The sequence below is a fragment of the Camellia sinensis genome, chromosome 13 (genome assembly GCF_055761805.1).
Source record: "Camellia sinensis isolate YWXY chromosome 13, ASM5576180v1, whole genome shotgun sequence".
In the NCBI taxonomy this organism is placed as follows: Eukaryota; Viridiplantae; Streptophyta; class Magnoliopsida; order Ericales; family Theaceae; genus Camellia; species Camellia sinensis.
Window position 1 is genome coordinate 8,770,375 of NC_138973.1, and position 14,951 is coordinate 8,785,325.

At 34.0% G+C, this 14,951-nt stretch overlaps 1 protein-coding gene across 1 annotated transcript; it reads right to left on the reverse strand.

The window, feature by feature from the left end:
* Positions 1-3,402: 3,402 nt before the first annotated feature.
* LOC145805198 (uncharacterized) lies at positions 3,403-4,479 on the reverse strand. Its single transcript, XM_082900258.1, has one exon. The coding sequence runs from the start codon at positions 4,477-4,479 to the stop codon at positions 3,403-3,405; it is 1,077 nt and encodes a 358-aa protein (XP_082756384.1).
* Positions 4,480-14,951: the final 10,472 nt, after the last annotated feature.

Below are 14,951 nucleotides of genomic sequence, written 5' to 3' on the forward strand. Positions count from 1 at the left end.
TTATAACGTTGTTCTTCTATGGCCAAAAAATCAGTCCAATATTGAGGTGGTTCAGTTGATGGCATCACATTGACAGGAGGATCTTGTCGACCATCATCTGGTGGGACTTCATCCTCTGAATCTTCTGCAGCATTATCATTTTCCATTAAATTGGCGGCTGCACCAGCATGATTCACAGTATATTGCGTAATGGGTGAACGGATTTTGATCTCCATTTCATTTGCAAGATGAACCTTAAAATATTTGAAAATTTTTGTCAAGAGTGCCCCAAACAGTAATGACCGACCCATTTCTTGATTTGCCAGCACCATTTCTTTCATAATTATGTAAGACAAATCTAACTTCTGCCCAACCTCAAAACAGTATAACAAATAGGCATTAAAATATGGGACCGCATCATAATGTCCTTTTTTCGGAGTGACATTTTCTACAATCCACCGGTGGAGGATCCGAAGATAAGATTTTAAATGTCTTGCTTGTAAACTAGTTCCAGTAAATCTGTTCTGACATATAGCAGTATATACATCAGTACCATTACCGACAATATTAACTAACTCAGCGTCAGTCTGAAAATAGGTATTTTCTTCACCTACCTCAACTCCAATAATGCGTGCCAAAGTAGGAACATCAAACTGTACGCCCTTTCCTTTCACATATGACAAAAGAGTAAAATTTCCATCTTCTTCATGAGTAACTCTTAGGTGAACATAAAAAAGAGATACTAGCCGTGGATATACCTTTTGGGGTAAATTAATTAAATTTAGCCATCCCATTGATTCAAGTTTACTAACTAGTAGTGCATCATATTGAGGTGGCAGATTGACCCTCCTCCCTGTTACAATAGGTCGGCTTGAGAAATTTTGAAAAGCTAGTTCATGACTTTCACTGAGAAATTCATCTGTAGGATATGACTGATTTTGAGGCTGCTGTTGTTCGCGTCGTTGAGGGTTAGAACTTTCACCAGCTTCTGTTCTCATTCTTTTAGTTCTAGGCATGATGTAAATATCTGTTGAATTTTAATAAAAATGTGCTATAATGAAGTAATTAACATAAACACTGTCTTTTAAAATGCTTACTGAAAACATGAACTTAGAATTAAAATGTAGACATGTATTTTTAATGAAGCATGGCAACTGAAAATTTAAGAACATAGTAATGTAGTATAAAGCATGCAGACTCTCTATTCAGTACATATCAAATGAATGTAGCTCATGTTTTAATAAAACATGCACACTGAAAATTCAGTATTGTAGTTCAGGTTTTAGTAAACTACATTCATTTTATAGAACTACAAAGTAACATCAAGTAAAAATCAAAATCTTGTTCTATAGTTCAGGTTTTAATAAACTATATTCATTTTAAAAACATTAAAGTAACATGAAGAAAAAATCAAAATCTTGTTCTGTAATTGAGGTTTTAATAAACTAATGTCATTTAAAAAACATTAAAGTAAACTCTTGTTCTGTGGTTGAGGTTTAAATAAACTACATTAATTTTCAAGACATGAAAGTAAAAAACATTCATTTTCAAAACATGAAAGTAAATAAACTCATGTTCTGTGGTTGAGGTTTTAATAAATTACATGCATTTTCAAAACAAGAAAGTAACATCAAGTGAAACTTAAAATGTAATTATTGTGTGGTGCAGGTTTTAATAAACTACATTAATTTAGAAAACATGAAAGTAACATATGGTGAAATTATGTTCCTGTCTTCTGTGAACCAGTTGAAGAATTGAGTGGCATGCACACTGGAACGAAAAAAAAAAAAAAATTGAAAGGGCCGGTTGCCCAACCGGTTGCCCCGTGAATCACCTTGCTCCAATAATGTTGTCTTTTTGTTCTGTTTTGATGATCTGCCTTGTTCCTCTATTCCTACTGATGCTGCTTTCGTGATGATGTGGATTCACACTTGAAAATGTAGAGTGTGTGGTTAGAGGGCTTCAGTGAAAACTTGTGAAATGTGAATGTGGTGATGGCAATGTTCAGCTGATATAGAGGATGGTAGGTGGTTGAATTGATAGGTGGTTCATATAATGAATTGTAGGTGGTGTGATCTTCTGAATGGTAGGTGGTTCAATAGATGATTTGCCACATATAGTACAATGTCTGTAAGGTAAATGTTGAATGTGGCAGAAAAGTAGGTTGAATGCATCAACATCAAAGTCATTTACGGAATGGCACAAATAATTGATGCCACAAATAATGCACAAATAATTTATGGAATGGCACAAATAATTGATGCCACAAATAATGCACAAATAATGTATGGCATAAATACATTGAATAATGCACACATAATGTATGCACAAATAATGAAAATGCATTGAATTTAAAATAAATATACATACAAATACATTGAATATACATACTGAAATGCATGCAATCAGTCCAATTATAAATATTGAAGATAAATCCTTACAAAAGCAATTATTCGAATGCACAAATAATGGCATGCATGATGAATCCCACGAGCCAGACCCTTAATTAATTGAATGCTTCATTTGATGAAAAAATTGAATGCTCCAATCCTCACTTCTTAAAAATGCCAAACCCTTAATCATCAAATCTTTTTAAAAATTCCAAACCTATTCCCAAAAGTTTGAGAATCACAAATTTGGTAAAAAGCTTTTTTTTGCCTTGATTTGATGAAAGAAATGTAAAAGTTTGATGTAGATTGGAGGTGATTTTTACCAAATTTGTCATCAAATTTTAATTTGATAAAAGATTGAAGATTCTTAGGAAATGTGTGATTCACTGTTTAAGGATGGAAGGGAATCAATGAGTAATGGTAGGAATATAAATACAAAACACGAGACAGATATGTCTCATATGAAATGTGATGTACATGATATGAGATCCACATATAAGACTCATTTCATGTAAAACATATATGTCATATTTTATATTTCATATTTGTGTTCCTAGACTTATTGGGGAATCAATAGTGAACCAAACTTGTAACTCCAAAACAGAATTATAGAACTCCAAAACAGAATTGTCATACTGAAATAAATTATTTTGATGATTGTTATAAATTGAACAGAGAACAGTTATGAATATTGAAGATTGGATCACCACAATAGCACATCTAATCACATAACTTCTGCGTTACTTGGTTAATATAGTGCATCATAATGAAAATTACAAACAAGACAACCTTCTATTTCTTTACTAAACAAAATTACAAAATATATCTGTGGTGAATCTAGTTTTCACCGCGAAGATGCCACATATGTTTTATTAAATCATTACGGAGGGCATGATATGCATTTTTATCCCTCATACCTAAATGACGAGACAAAAATGATTCAAAGTCATTGGTAGGAGTAGAGGAAAGTTGCACCGGTGTGTTGGTAGATGAAATTTCATAATCAAAATCAAGGTGCTCCTCCCTCTCATCTTCAACAATCATATTGTGTAACATAATGCAAGTCTTCATTATGTTGGCAAGTCTTCATTATGTTGGCAAACATTTTTGGATCCCAAAAACGTACAGCACCACCTATAATTACGAATCGAGATTGGAGGACTCTGAATGCCCGCTCTACATCTTTCCTGGCAGACTCTTGCATCATTGCAAAATGTTGTTTCTTTGCTCCTTGGGGAGAAAAAATTATTTGAACCAGTGTTGCCCATTGCGGGTATATACCATCAGCAAGGTAATAACCCATATCGTAACTATGTCCATTAACAGTGTAGTGGACAGGGGGAGCCTTACCTTGGGCAAGATCAGAAAACAAAGGTGACCGGTCTAATACATTCAAGTCATTGTGTGACCCAGGCATTCCAAAAAATGCATGCCAAATCCATAAGTCATAAGAAGCTACTGCTTCAAGAATAATGGTTGGCTTTTTTTGATGGCCTACGTATTGACCTTGCCATGCTTTTAGACAATTTTTCCACTCCCAATGCATGCAATCTAAACTTCCCAACATACCCGGAAACCCCCGAACCTCGCCAATAGCAAGTAACCTAGCAATGTCAGTTGGTGTCGGAGATCTCAGATATTCTACTCCAAAGATTTCAATCACTGAATAACAAAATTGTTGCAAACTTTGAATCACAGTGCTTTCCCCAATACGTATGTAATCATCAACTGACATTGCATCTTGTTTTTGAATAAAATATGAATTGTGTGCTTCGATTGCATTCAAAATTCGCAAATACAAAGGACGACGCATTCGAAAACGTCTCCGAAATATTGTAGCTGAATACACTGGATTTGTAGCAAAATAATCTGCAAACAATCTGTCATGACCTTGCCTTCTATCTCTGCGTATATACTTGTGACCTACAATAGAACCCCTTATTTTCTTTGAGCTATCACTTGACTTAAGAATCTGAAGCATACTACTGGTATTCTGCTCATAAGCTGCTAAAAGTGTGATCATATATTCATCATCAGACTCCTCATCAGAGGAGGAGGAAGAAGAAGAGGATGAAAATGAAGTAAATATCATGGATTTCAAAGTATCCATTACCCTCTGTTTTTGTTTAAGATATAATCCTTGTGATCCTTGTGTAGTTGTCTGGCATATAAATAATAATGTGTTTATATGAGATTTTAGAAGAAAATAATTATTACGGGTAAACCAATGGAGGGAAAAACAAATTGCAAAATAATTAGGAACAGAAATGGAGGGAAATCAAAAAAATAAAAAAAATAAAAAAAAATAAAGATTACCGGTCGACCGGGCAGTTGACCGGCCGGTCAACCAACCGATCGCCCCCTACCAGTTCACATCGGTCAGTTCACGTTGGTTGGTTCAAACAGTTCAGTGGTTGGTTCAACACAGTTCAGAAAGGTTTAAAAAAAAAAAAATTTCCTCTACCCGGTCGACCGGTCCGGTCGACCATCCGGTTGTCCTGACTGAGATTTGATGAAGGTGAACCGTTGGAGCGTGAAGTATCAAATTAAGGAAATGGCTATTTTTTAACTCAAATTTGGTGAAATATTAGGTGAACCGTTGGAAATGCTCAATGAAATATAGGGCTATATACAGGACTGACAACCTAACTTCATAAGTACCCACAAAAAAAATTAGGGCAAATTTTACTTTTACCGCCTATGGTTTAGGCCATCTGCGGATTATTTCTGACTTTTAAATATCATCACATAATTTCTTTGTGGTTGATAGACTAATGTCTACCATTAACACCGTGCATGGCAGACGTAAAAAGACCAATTTACCCTTGTATATATATATATATATATATCTAAGCTTGCTTATCATTTTCACTTCCAACAGTCGTGCATCTAAGAAGAAGAAAGTGAAGAGAACTAGGGGTGTTCGATTGAACGATTGAACAAATTAGGGTTTTAATCGAACGAAATAGTGTATAGATTTGATAAAATAAGGCTTCGATTGTTCGATTATCACTAATTTGGAGATTTACGAAGCAAACAAAGCCCAAAAGTTCACGAAGAATAAGTTGTAAGGTATTTTTTCGATCATTGCTTTTTATTTTGTATTTCATTCGGTTCGATTTGCATATATATATATGAAATGTTAGTTGATGTACTTTTTGTTGCTGTATACTGTGGTCTCGTATGTTTTGTAGGGGTGCAACTCGGGCGGGTTCGGTCGGGTTGGGGGTCTGCCCAAGCCCGACCCGAATTGTATTTGGCACTGCCCAAGCCCGCCCAAGCCCGACCATGAACCCGAACATTGTTGCCCAAGCCCGGCCCAAGCTTTGTATTTTGAACTCGGGTTGCCCGAATTGCCCGAGTTCAGAAACCTGTAGGTAGATCTAAGGGTAGACATAAAAGATGCTAATCTAATGGTAGAAAACTAACCAAAAAAAAATAAAAAATAAAAATTAAGACTAACTCTTTTATTTAATAGAAGACTAACCAAAAAAAATAAATAAATAAAAATTAAGACTAACTCTTTTACTTAATTTATATATATTACATAATTTATTAAATTATATATATATTATATATATAAAATTAAAAGATAGAGTCAATCAACTCCAAATTGATGATAACTCCAAAAATCAGTTATATGATATTTTCCAATTAAATCACTCTGTTAGTAATTCTTCCTCTTCTGATCAACCTGATACATCATCTGATTACCATTCACCTAGTGATAATTCCGATAATGATATTACAATAGGTCCATAGATAAATGATTTAATTTTTGAAGGATTTGATCTTCACTGAGACCATCAATATTCCATTCATAAAGCCTTTTAGCAGAAACAGAAAATTGATTACTAATATTAGTGTCTTCAAATTGGAGGTCGACAGGAGTAGGTTTAGAATACCAGTTTTTGGTAGTTTGAGGATTAACTTTGGGATAGTGAATTTTATTCAGAGTAATAGGTTGAAATTGTTGAGCTAATTGATGTAGTTCATTATCAGTAGTGTCATTTTCAGATTGATCGGATATAGTATTAGTAATAGGTTGTTGATTTAAAACAGTAAGACCTTTATCTTTAGATGTAGAAGTATCATTAGGAGTTAATTTGGTAAATAATTGTTCAATAGCTTTGACAGTAGATTGGTCAGTAGTAACGAGACTATTTCGTTTGGAACGATGACTAGGCAGATTAAGTAATGGTTGATCTAGAGATTTAGTTGATTTGGCAGATTGGTCATCTAGACTAGTTTCTAATTTATCTAATTGTTTACCAATTGTTTTTAGACATTGATTAGTATAATTATTTTGTTCAATGACCTTCTTAATTTCAGTATCATTACCAGGTAATTTAAAAGGAGAGGCTGGAACTTCAGAACCTTGGTGATCAATAATTATATTTTCTAATGGAGGATGATTAGAACTAACCGAAGTATTTGGAGAAGTTTTCCATTTGTGTTTTGTGATTGTATTAATCTTGTTGTGATATTGATCCATATAATCAAAGAAAGATAATTCAAAACCATATTGAACCATAAAATCATACCATTTTTGAGTTATGCGGGATTGTTGAGCAGAATCATATTGAGCACTATAAGCATGTCTTTTAGATCTATTTTCTTTAGATTTGAATTCAATAAGTAATTTGTCTAAATTAGGAGTAAAAGCTTTTTTAATTGTCATTAGCTGAGGATTTACAGGCGGTATTAATCCGTCGAAATCAGTTTGAGTTGGGGAATTATTTGAAGCTATTTCTTCGTCAGGGAAATGTGAGGTAGTAGTATAAACAGGTTTACTAATTTGGGAAGTGGTAGAATTATCAATCCCTTTTAATTTATTTGTTGGAGTTGGATTAGTTGGACCAAGATGGATTTGACTGTTTTTTCTAAATAAAGGAGTGTTAAATATTTCATCTTCAGTTGATATTTCAGAAGGGACACTAGATGTACTATGTCTAGAAGATTGACTTCGATTGAATTTAATATTAACAGATCCATCATTGTTTTGTTGAATATGTTGAATGTCTTGGATTGAAGATTGTTGTTGACTATGTTTGTAATTTTCATTAACAGTAACCCATTGATCAGGTAAATTAATATCTTTCCATTCAATCATGTGAGGAATATTAATGTTTGATTCATTAGTACTACTACTTTGGATTAATAAAGTTTTATCTTTGGGACTTTTATGTAGAGCATGAACATTTAAATTAGTTTGCATACATTTATAATGAACACGATAAATTAAGGCAATATTGTGAGAAGAATCTAACATTTCAGTATATTCACCATGTAATTGAATGTTCAGTGTTAATGCTTTGAGAATATGTGGATCTCTTAAACTTAATGTAAAATCAGGAAAACAGTTAAAATGTACTGGACCTTTATTAAGACCAGTTTCCATCATGCCCATTAAACTAGCATTGTAGTTAAGAAAACGAGCATCTCTTAAACAGAGTAAAACAGAAGTATTTTGTCCTATCATTGTTAATGGATTGACACCAATTTGTATTAAACCAATATGCATAAAATTGTAACCACGATCCAAATGTCGTTTGATTAATTTTTTATCAAATAACTGACAGGTTTCTCTAGGTTTTTCTAAAGCATAAACTTGTTCAATAGTTTTAACATGGAGAGTAACTTTAAAAACATTATTTATAAAAGAAGTTTTTTAAATCTCTTTAATAGGAAGTTTTGGAATATTCCATCCAGAATTAATCTGATCATTTTGTATTTCAATATCTTCTTCATTAATTATGATGCCTGGATTAGGTATGGAAGGCAAAGCAGTTGACCTAGAACTGACTGATGAGTTACTTCGAAATAATCGATTCATTGTTTTGATTTAATTAACCAGTTTTACAGATATCTTAATACATACCCTATTCTTGTCAATTTTACCACAGACCTAGTATGCATACATACCCTATCTTTAAACCCCAAAGTCTGACTCTGCCTAAACCGAAGGACTTACAGAAGACTGGGAAGAAGTGGGTGACTTAAACTAGGTGGATAGAACAGACTGATCTTGTGGGTGATTAAGAGGAACTGAAAACAGGATTAATTAAACAAACAAGGAAGACGATTAAACAGAAGTAGCTAAACAGTTAGAAACAGGATACAACTTAACTTGGCTCTGATACCATCAAGGCGGAAGCAGCATATACAAATGAAGGAGATGGATTACGAAATCAAAACCATTAAAACATAAAATAATTAAACCATATAAAAATAATTAAACCATTAAAACATAAAATAACTTACAATTGTATTAGTAGCAACTGTAAGGATCTTTACTTGGGTACAACGGAAAAGCTTGTAAGGTTCTCAAAACACTCTGGTTTTTCTTACAACAAAGATGGAGAAGAAAATTGAAGAATGCCTGAATGCTTACAATTGATTACAATATAAAGGAATAAAAAGTAAAACAGTGAGCATGTGAATTCTGAAAGCAGCTGGCCGAGCAGGTGAAAAGCAGATGCTGTCGGATGCTTTCGGTGGAGTGATTACACAACTGAGCAGCCTTTAGCAAAAGTTGATTGGTTGAATAGTGACGGTGAACAGTAAAAGTGAACAGTAGTTTTTACTATTCATTACTTTCGGTGGAACATGTGAATTATGAATCAATATAAATACAAATTGGCAGCTTTTCTCAAAAGAGTATTGATTGAAGCTAATTTGTATCTATATGAAATCCAATGTTGATCAGATAAATGGGTCTTGAGCATCTTGAAACTCTGGTCCGGAATATTGATTGGTTGATTCTTCAGAGGAATGGTCCTGAGCTGAATCATCTGAATTATCTGAATCGGTGGATTGGGCTTTAGCTTGATTCAACAATTGATGGGCTAACTGGATCATGTCAGCTTTGGATGATTGGGCTTTACTTTTGGATTTCCCTTTGGGCTGAACAGGAGGTGGAATGGGCTTTGCCTTGACGTTGGATTGGGCTGGTTGAGCAGTAACAGCTTTGGACTTTGATTTTGTTGATTTGGGCTTGGAGCCACTGGATGAGGGGCTGCCAAGGTTGACTGGAGGAAGACTGGGCTGGCTGCCTTGAGTGCTTGCAGCAGTTGGGTTCTGCTGGGCTTGAGCAAGAGCAGGAGTTGGAGCATATTAATCAGGTGGAAATTCTACTGGAACAATTTCAAGAATTCTGGGAACATTGAATTTATCCCACCATTTAACTGTGTGTTGGCGGATGATAATATTATCATCAATCCCATAATGCCATTTGAATATCCATGGAATCTTGTATTTGGCAATGAATATGAGTAATAAGGGAAATTGCTTCTGGTGAGCAGAAAATGGATAAACAGAGTTGAAATAATGAATTATATTTTTGAGATCATCAGGAAGGATAGCTGAAATGGCGCCATAGTGAGACCACCATCTCAGAAACCAAGTTGGTAATTCAGATTTGAATTTTTGATCAAATGAGATGAACCAGGAATGACTAAAAGTTTCATTTTGGTACAAGAAAATCTTGAACCAAGCATCAACGTAATCATGATAATTGTATGGAATAGAATGACCAGGTAGATCTCGAAGCTGGTTAGGATTTCCCCATTCAGCCATGGAAACAATGTTGTGAATATAGAGTGAATGGTATAGGACCTTATAGGCATAGGTGCGGTCCTGAATTGGCTTGATTAAGATGGAATGATGGTTGATTAAAATATCCTTGTAATAGGCTAAAGTTTTCTCTGGATGGGAAAGGGTGAAATGGCATCCAGAGCCAAAATGGAATTTAGCAATGTCATTGATGGTTTGATTTCTTGGGTGACTGGGTTCTTTATAGAACAGGTTGGTAACGTGTGAATTGGTATAGTCAGACCGAGATGTTTTAACAGGGTTAACTGGGAATGGAGTAACTGAAACCGATTGGCTAGATACAAAAGGATCAGAGGCCAATGCAGATGAATAATCAGGGCGTTGAATAGTACCAAGGGTTTGGTAACGGTTAATGAGGTCAAGTGAATAAGAGGGGGTAACTGACTCCAAAGGAGGAGGGACAATGAGTTGATGTGGTTTATGGGAAGAGGAGGCCAAAGCCTTTGAAGGAGGCCTTGGTCGAGACATCTGTGAAATAATAAACAGTGATTAGCAACCAGAAAGAAGATCTAGATGATCTTGATGATGATGTAAACAATTGTAGTTGTGAGCAAGTAAATTGCGGCGAGCTTGAATCTGTTGGTAATTGATATACTGGGCTCTTTTGGTAGTGGGTCTAGCTAATTTGAGGCGGTGAATGCGATGAGTAAGTTGTTTAATGAGAGTTTTGAAATAGGTAATTCGGGATTTATGGTAAGCAGTAAATGGTGCAGTCATCTCTTACCCCCCTGTAAAAATTCCCGGGTAAGAAAATCAGGGAGGGAATTTTGACAACCAGGGATATAGGTAATATCAAAATCAAAAATACTTAAAATAGCTTGCCAACGGGCAAAAATTTGTTTACTAGCAAGATTTTCAACATCTTTTTCTAAAATAAATTTAGCAGATTTGCAGTCAACACGAAGTAAGAATTTTTGATTTAAAACATCATCTTGAAATTTTTGAATACATAAAACAGTTGATAAAATTTCTTTTTTAATAGTACTATAATTAAATTGTGCTTTATTCCAGACACCAGAATGATAACGAACAATTTGTTCAGATGATTGAGGAGTAAGTTGCTGAAGGAGAATGCCACCATAACCAATATCGGAGGCATCAGTTTGAATAATTTTGAATGAATTTTCAGTGGGAATACCAAGACAAGGAAGAGACTTAACATATTGTTTGACTTGTTTAACAATAGAAGTATGAACAGAAGACCAAGGAGGAGGATTATCTTTTAACCTATCAAATAAAGGTTGACAAGTTTTCCTAAGGTCTTTGTAAAACTCAGCAATGTAATTGAGGGAACCTAAGAACCTTTGTAATTGAGTTTTATCAAGGATTTCATCAGGGAATTTTGAAGCAAATTCAATGGATCGACTAATAGGTAGGATAGTATTATGATGAATATCATATCCTAAAAATCTGACTTTAGTTTGAAATAATTTAATTTTAGGAGCAGAAATAACAAGACCATGACTTTTAATTGTATAAAAGAATGCAGTTAAATGTTTCCAATGTTCACTAATTGATTTCGAGAAGATTAATATGTCATCAATGTAGACAATGGAAAAATGACTAAATGGGTTAAATATGTCATTCATTATATGTTGAAATTCACTAGGGGCATTTTTTAAACCAAATGGCATGACATTCCATTCATATTGACCAAAGGGTGTATTAAATGCAGTTTTATACCTATCTTTAGGGTGAATTTGAATTTGCCAAAAACCACTTTTTAAATCAAATTTACTGAAAATAACGGCTTGACTAAGTCGTTTAATTAAATCTTTTTTATTAGGAATAGGATACCGAATCCATTTTAAAATAGAATTTAATGGTTTGTAATTAATAACAAGTCGAGGAACACCTCGTTCTAATTCAGCATTTTTATTAACATAAAAAGCGGGGCAGGACCAAGGTGATTTACTTGGACGAATTATATGATTTTTCAATAATTCCTTAATTTCTTTTTTACACATTTCAAGTAATTCATGATTCATTTGGATAGGTCGAGATTTAGTAGGAATTTGGGATTCATGAAAATCTTTAATATAGGGTAAGGTAACTACATGTTTTTTCCTATGCCAAAATGCAGTAGGTAAAGTGGAGCAAACAGTTGATTCGAGTTTTAATTGAAAATCCTGGATTTGAGAGATAAGAACTGGATTAGTTAATTGTTGATCAATTCTTTTGTGATTGATTTCTTCTTTTAGGAATTTTAAATGCCGAGTAAGGCGGTTAATTTGATGAGAAATAGAACAATCTTTTAATTGATTTAAGTATAATAATTCAGGAGGAGATAAAAACTTAAATGTAACTGGTTGGCCTAGAACATGTGTAGTAATTCCGGTACTAGATGTAGTAAAGGGATATAGTAAATATATAAATGGGGAACCCAAAATAATTTTATCTGTCATATTAGTGACTAAAACAAAAGAGGTGTTAAAACATATATTATCTTGACAAACATGTACTTTTGGTAATTTATATTTGATATGCATTTTAGTACCATTAGCAGAAGTTAATTTTTCGTGACATTTTTCATAATATGTAGTAGGAAGTAATCCTTCTTGGATACAATTTAAATCAGCACCAGTATCAATTAAGGCAATTAATTCTAATTCAAAATCATTTACAATTATTTTGATTTTAGAATACCATTTTTGAATGTAAAGTTTGTTGATTAGGCTTAACCGTTTGTCTTCAGGATTGTTGGGTTGAGAGTGGTGTGATCGGTTATCAAATATCAAATTGTCAGGATTAGTAGGATCAGATTCATGTTCAGATTCATGTGGGGATTCTTGTTCATTAGTTTGGAAATTATCTAAACTTTTATCAAGTTTGAGGGTAATAATTTCATCTTCTAATTTTTTATCTTTATGTTGTAATTCTTTGATTGTGTTTTTAATCTGATGGATTTCTTGTTGTAAATCTTGTAAGGTGACGTCTTTTTGTTTATTTTTAAATCTTTCTAAAGTTTTGGATAGACTGATTATAGGTTTATCAAACTTGGGTTTGGAATCTGAATGGATTAATAAGGATTTTAATTTATCTGTATATTTTTGTTTTAACTTAGGATCATCTAACTTACTAATTAGATCGATTAGAGCGGATTCTTCTTGAGTAGTTTTGGTAAGGACAGTAATTTGTGTTGGCCGTTGGTTCTGCCCAAGCCCGGCCCGAATTGCAATTCGGGCATCAAAAATCTGCTCAAGCCCGTCCAGATTACAAGATATAGTTGCCCAAGCCCTAAAAAAACTCGGGCTGGGCTCGGGTTGCTCGGGTTGAGCCCGCCCGAGTTGCACCCCTAATGTTTTGTATATTAGGGTTTGTGTGCCTCCCTTTTTTGTACCATTAGTAGTTAACTTTTTGTCATGGACACTGTGTTCGATGCAGTTGGTCATATCCTGTTGGTATGGTGGTTTTGTATATATGAAGTTGTTCATATACTGTGGTCCCTTATGGTTGTTTGTTTATTGTAGCGAATGATGTCAATGTATTACTTTGTTTGTTTATTGTCATTGTGTTTTGTGCGGGGTATGCACTGAAAAGGTAAAGTTTATCCCTAATCCTCAGTGTATTACTTTGTTTATTTCCTTCTTCAATTAACTTTTAACTTTATGCCTAAAGAATAGGTTTTTTTAATTCTATTACTTTATGCTTTGTATTGTATGACTGTACGCATTTAATCCTCAGTGTATACTGTAGGCATTTGTATTGTATGACTTTATGCTTTTATATTCTTTTTCTGTTTTGTGTGATCTATTTCAGGATTATGGATTATTTATTATTTTAGTTTATGTTGGTTACATGCATGACTATATCTTTGTTTAGGGTTTAGGGTTGTGGTCCCAAAATGTATTGATGAAAGTTTTTTCTCCTTTAGGAGTGAATGCTGAAAATGTCAGACAAATTCATAACTGTTCAAATGCACCATGGGGGCCATTATGTCTTTCATCCGCATGTTGTTTATGAGGATAGTAGGGTGAATAAAATAATTAACTGTGACCTTGAAAAAATGTCCATGTTTGAGTTAAGAGACCTTTATTATGACCTTGTTGGTGGAAAAGAAGCAAACATAGATATGTACTATACATGGCTTGGTTATAGTTTAGATGTTGGGTTGAAAACAATTTACAGTGATGTTGATGTGATGAAAATGCTTGAGGCTTATAAGGGTTTGGATTATGTAGTAGTGTATGTAGAGAAGGGTGTAGATACTATTACGGTTTTGTCATCCAATAGTAAGTTGTTGTCAAATCCCAATGGTGCAGAACAGGGTGGTAAATGCCATAGGTGGTGGTGACACAGAACAGGGTGGTAATGCCATATGTTGTGGTGACACAGACATTATTGATATAAACTTGTCTGATATTGACATCATAGTTGATGACGTTGGGAATGACTCAAATGATAGTCAAATAAGAAGGGAGGGTAATAAGAAATCAAGTCAGAATCAAGCTAGGGAGAGTCAAATAGGAAGGGAGCATGAGGATAATGATAAACAACATGGGTTGTGTCACAACCCACTTTTTATTACTCGAAGTATTACCAATTTCATTTACTTAATTCCATTTCAGAGATAACATGCGGAAATAAACTCGTATATTCAACTCGTAGAAGTGAATAACATTGCTCTCATTTCGTATGCAAGTAAAAACAACATGAGTATAATAAATAAATTGCCCTTGGGCTTACATCATTAACGAATCAAGAAGAAGGGTGCAACCATTTTACACATATGGCATTCTGCCAATACAAGAGAGGCCCCGTGGCCAACAAATAAGAAGATCCAAATCTTGTAGCACATTCAACTCAACACCTGAAAAAGATTCAACAACGTGGGATGAACATATAGTCCAGTAGGGCTCTCAACATGGGCCTCAACAATAACAACTTACAGATAGCTATGTTTATGAATGCTCAATCTCATACTAGAATAGTAATGTGACAGTTTACACAAAATATACATAAGTATGA